This window comes from Austrofundulus limnaeus, unplaced genomic scaffold (assembly GCF_001266775.1).
Source record: "Austrofundulus limnaeus strain Quisiro unplaced genomic scaffold, Austrofundulus_limnaeus-1.0 Scaffold578, whole genome shotgun sequence".
Taxonomy (NCBI): Eukaryota; Metazoa; Chordata; class Actinopteri; order Cyprinodontiformes; family Rivulidae; genus Austrofundulus; species Austrofundulus limnaeus.
The window spans coordinates 223699-228304 of record NW_013952980.1 but is presented as its reverse complement, the minus strand read 5'-3'; the positions used below and the strand labels follow the sequence as shown (position 1 = coordinate 228304).

The 4606-nt window shown below is 39.2% G+C and overlaps 1 protein-coding gene across 1 annotated transcript in view; it reads left to right on the top strand.

Annotated features, from left to right (window-relative positions):
- Nucleotides 1–4606, top strand: part of scg3 (secretogranin III) — a gene marked incomplete in the record, with an annotated part of 28739 nt that overhangs the window by 3780 nt on the left and 20353 nt on the right. The window contains 3 exon segments of the mRNA XM_014026660.1: nt 3070–3212; nt 3393–3554; nt 3621–3846. Of these exon segments, the coding sequence (XP_013882114.1) occupies nt 3070–3212; nt 3393–3554; nt 3621–3846 (531 nt within the window).

Below are 4606 nucleotides of genomic sequence, written 5' to 3'. Positions count from 1 at the left end.
GCCACGAAGAACTGAGGCAGTTCTGAAGGCAAAAGGGGGTCCAACTTGTTACTAGTGTGGTGTACCTAATAAAGTGGCCGGTGAGTGTATATTTGTGTTGATAACCTGAGTGGTCTGTTGACTGACCTTTGTATTTGTTCAAATAATAGTTATGGGCAGGTTACAATATAAAATGTTTGTTATATTCATGTCTTGTGATTATTTGACAGGAGTTTTAATTTTAAAATGTAAGTTATTTAAATTAGTTATGATGTAAATACAATAAAAATTAAATCAAGATTTAGAATAATTCTCATTTTGATCCATATAGTAATGTGTGACTGGGCCTCGTGTCACTTTATGTTCAATAAATTGGGCCCCGAGGTCAAAAAGGTTAAGAAGCCCTGATCGAATCAACGTGTTTCACTCCCTGTATTCGTAGGATTGATCACATATTTACAAAGAACCAGGAAACCTGCTAAAGCTTGATGTTTCTGTTGTGAAGATAAGAAAACATAAATTTACCAGCTTCAGATCAGTTAATGAATCTGACAGTACCGTCCCTGATGAGCCGTGTTTCTGCTCATCAGACCTGGTTTCACTCGGGTCTCCTGGCTGCTCACGGTCATCATGAAGACCAAGGCGTCGTGCTGCCAGCTCGTCTGCACAACGCTGAGTCGTGACAAAAACACGTGTTTAATGAGGATCAGAGTGGAACACGTGGAACCAAAACAAAACGATTATCTTGTGTGAGTCTCTGTGAGCTGCTGACCTTCACTTTCTCATGCTGGTCCTGCAGCTCCAGTGTTTCGGCTGATGTCTTGTTTGTTCAGCTTTAAATGAAGCGATCAGCTGAAACGTTGCTGTAGTTTGCTGATGAGCCTGCAGCTCCATGACTCAGACTCAAACTGCTGACTGCTACAGTTTCACTTCACAGGGTCTCTGCAGCCAGGCAGAAACAGGCTGAAGGTAAACTGAGACGTCACAGTTCTGATTCTTTTTAAAGTGTTTGGACGGTTGGAGGAGGCGGGGGCTGATATCTCTCACCTAAAGTGAGAAGTGGGAACTTATTTACTACGGACAGAAATATCCTTCATCTGTTAGAAATAAACTGGAGCCAGATCTTACACAATGTAACAAACATGTTTTCATCATTCAGCTCACTTTCTGAGAGTAAAATACTGGTGACATTTTTCCTCCAACATATTGTTTTTATCTGCCTCACAGTTCTTACATTTCCTGTTTTTTTTCTAAATGTTCAATTTAAATGTTAAATCCTAAATCTAAAGGTGTGAATCTTAATGTAAATGTTGCAGCTAAATGTTAAAGCTACCTCTGTTAATGTTGCTAACTTTGTTAACGTTGTTAACGCTGCTACCTCTGTTAACTTTGCTAATGATGCTAACACTGCTAACTTTGCTAATAGTGCTAACTTTGTTAACGTTGTTAATGCAGCTAACACTGCTAACTCTGCTAATAGTGCTAACTTTGTTAACGTTGTTAATGCAGCTAACACTGCTAACTCTGCTAATGCTGCTAAGTTAACATTGCTAATGCTGCTAACTCTACTAACTCTGCTAATACTGCTAACTCTGTTAATATTGCTAATGCTGTTAACTCTGCTAATGGTGCTAACTTTGTTAACTCTGTTAATGCTGATAACTCTGTTAACATTGCTAATGCTGCTAACTCTGCTAACTCTGTTAATGTTGCTAACTCTGATAATGGTGCTAACTTTGTTAACGTTGTTAATGCAGCTAACACTGCTAATGCTGCTAATTTTGTTGACATTGCTAATCCTGCTAACTCTATTAATGTTGCTAATGCTGCTAACACTGCTAACTCTGTTAACGTTGCTAATGCTTTTAACTCTGCTAACTCTGTTAATGTTGCTAACTCTGCTAATAGTGCTAACTTTGTTAATGTTGTTAATGCAGCTAATACTGCTAACTCCGCTAATGCTGCTAACTTTGTTAATGTTGCTAACTACACTAATGCTGCTAACTCTGTTAACATTGCTAATGCTGCTAACTCTACTAACTCTGCTAATGCTGCTAACTCTGTTAATATTGCTAATGCTGTCAACTCTGCTAATGGTGCTAACTTAGTTAACTCTGTTAATGCTGATAACTTTGTTAACATTACTAATGCTGCTAACTCTATTAATGTTGCTAATGCTGCTACCACTGCTAACTCTGTTAACGTTGTTAACTCTGATAATGGTGCTAACTTTGTTAACATTGTTAATGCTGCCAACACTGCTAACTATGCTAACACTGATTTCTTTTAGAATTGCCATTTAAAACGTGTTCAATGAAAACAACATGGATGATACCTGAGGTCTGATGGTCTGAGGTGCAGCTAGGACACCTGCTGCACCTGCAAGTTTTAGGTCTTGTAGGGAAGAGTTAGCAGCATCAGCAGCGTTAGGGTTTGTCTCAAGATGATGATGTCACAAAAAAAAGCCCAGCACCGACAGCAAAGGCCTCATTACATTCTGAAATGTTTTAATGTAAATTTTGTTATTTGGCTGCAACATTTAAAATTTAATTTTTACATTTAGATTCAGGATTTAATGTTTAAATTTAACATTTAGTAAAAATTAGAAAAATGTAAGAACTGTGAATTAAATAATGAAAATATGTTACAGACATTGTTGAATGTTTTATTTTGCTCCATAGGCTTTAGCATTTTGTTGCAACATTAAAACAAAACAAGAAGCAGAAAAAGGTTCAGATAAAGCTGCTGCTTAAAATTACAACATTCGTTTTGCTGTTCGAACTGTAGAAGAGTGAAGCAAACCAAGATCAAAATAAATGCTAAAGCTGCTGGCAGTGACTCAATATGATCACCATGGTAACCACACCTCTGTGCCTGTCACTCCCTGACTGCCAAAATAATCAGAGGCAAACAAAAAATGAGCCTAAACGCTTGCTGGTACAAAGCTCCGCCCATTTGTACAAAGCTCCGCCCATTTGTACAAAGCTGCAGATGGAGAAAACCAACTTCAGAAGTATAAAAGATGAATAATTAAAGCAGCGTTTATGTCCTGAGTGCAGCTGATCTCTAACATCTGGGTTCTCCTCGCAGACGACCCAGAAACTTTTCGTCAGGTTGACGGCACGCCGCTGACCGCCGAGGACATCGTGCAAAAGATCGCCAATAAAATCTACGAGGAAGACGACAGAGGCGTGTTCGACAGGATCGTCACCAAACTGCTGAAACTGGGCCTGGTAAGATCTGAGCTGGACCCCCAACCCCCTGGTTGTTAGCACGTTAGCATGTTAGCATTCTGTGGTTTGTACAGGTAAAAACGTCTGACATCACTGACTGTTCTTTACGTCTCTATACTGTGTGGAGACGTTCTACACGTCTCTTTGTTTCTCTTATTTTGGATCTTTGTTTTCCTGCAGATCACAGAAAACCAGGCAGATACTCTGGAGTACCAGGTGGCCGAGGCTCTGCAGGATCTCATCACCAAAAACGCCAAGGACAATGAGATCGAGGACGTGGACCAGAACCAGGACCAGGACCAGGACACAGGGGGAGAGCAGGACGACCAGAGTCCGGACCCGGTAAGACCTGCAGACGCGTCTCGACAGCAGAGGTGTCTGCAGCCACAATAAGCCTGTCGTTTCCAGGACACCTGGGAACCACCGAGGAGACGGTACAACGAAGACGAGGAGGATGAGGAGGAAGATGAAGATGATGACGAGGATGAGGTGGACAGGGACGCAGAGAAAGACGCAGAGGACGACACCTGGGTGAAGGATGGAGACGGAGGAAACGAGGTGAACCCTGGAGACGGACTCCAGGACCTGCAGTACTTCCCAAACTTCTACCGCCTGCTGAAAAGTCTCAACTCAGGTAAAAACAGCAGAATCAATCAGCCGAATGTCTTAAATCAGCTGAACATTTGAAATCAGCTGAATGTTTTAAATCAGCTGAATGTTTTAAATCAGCTGAATGTTTTAAATCAGCTGAACATTTTAAATCAGCTGAATGTCTTAAATCAGCTGAACATTTTAAATCAGCTGAATGTTTTAAATCAGCTGAATGTTTTAAATCAGCTGAACATTTTAAATCAGCTGAATGTTTTAAATCAGCCGAATGTCTTAAATCAGCTGAACATTTTAAATCAGCTGAACATTTTAAATCAGCTGAACATTTTAATTCAGCCCAATGTCTTAAATCAGCTGAATATTTTAATTCAGCCCAATGTCTTAAATCAGCTGATAATTTTAAAACAGCCGAATGTTTTAAATCATACGAACATTTTAAATCAGCTGAATGCTTTAAATCAGCTGAACATTTTAAATCAGCCAAATGTTTTAAATCAGCCAAATTTCTTAAATCAGCTGAACATTTTAAATCAGCTGAATGTTTTAAATCAGCCGAACATTTTAAATCAGCTGAACATTTTAAATCAGCTGAATGTTTTAAATCAGCCAAATGTTTTAAATCAGCCAAATTTCTTAAATCAGCTGAACATTTTAAATCAGCTGAATGTTTTAAATCAGCCGAACATTTTAAATCAGCTGAACATTTTAAATCAGCTGAATGTTTTAAATCAGCCGAACATTTTAAATCAGCTGAACATTTTAAATCAGCTGAATGTTTTAAATCA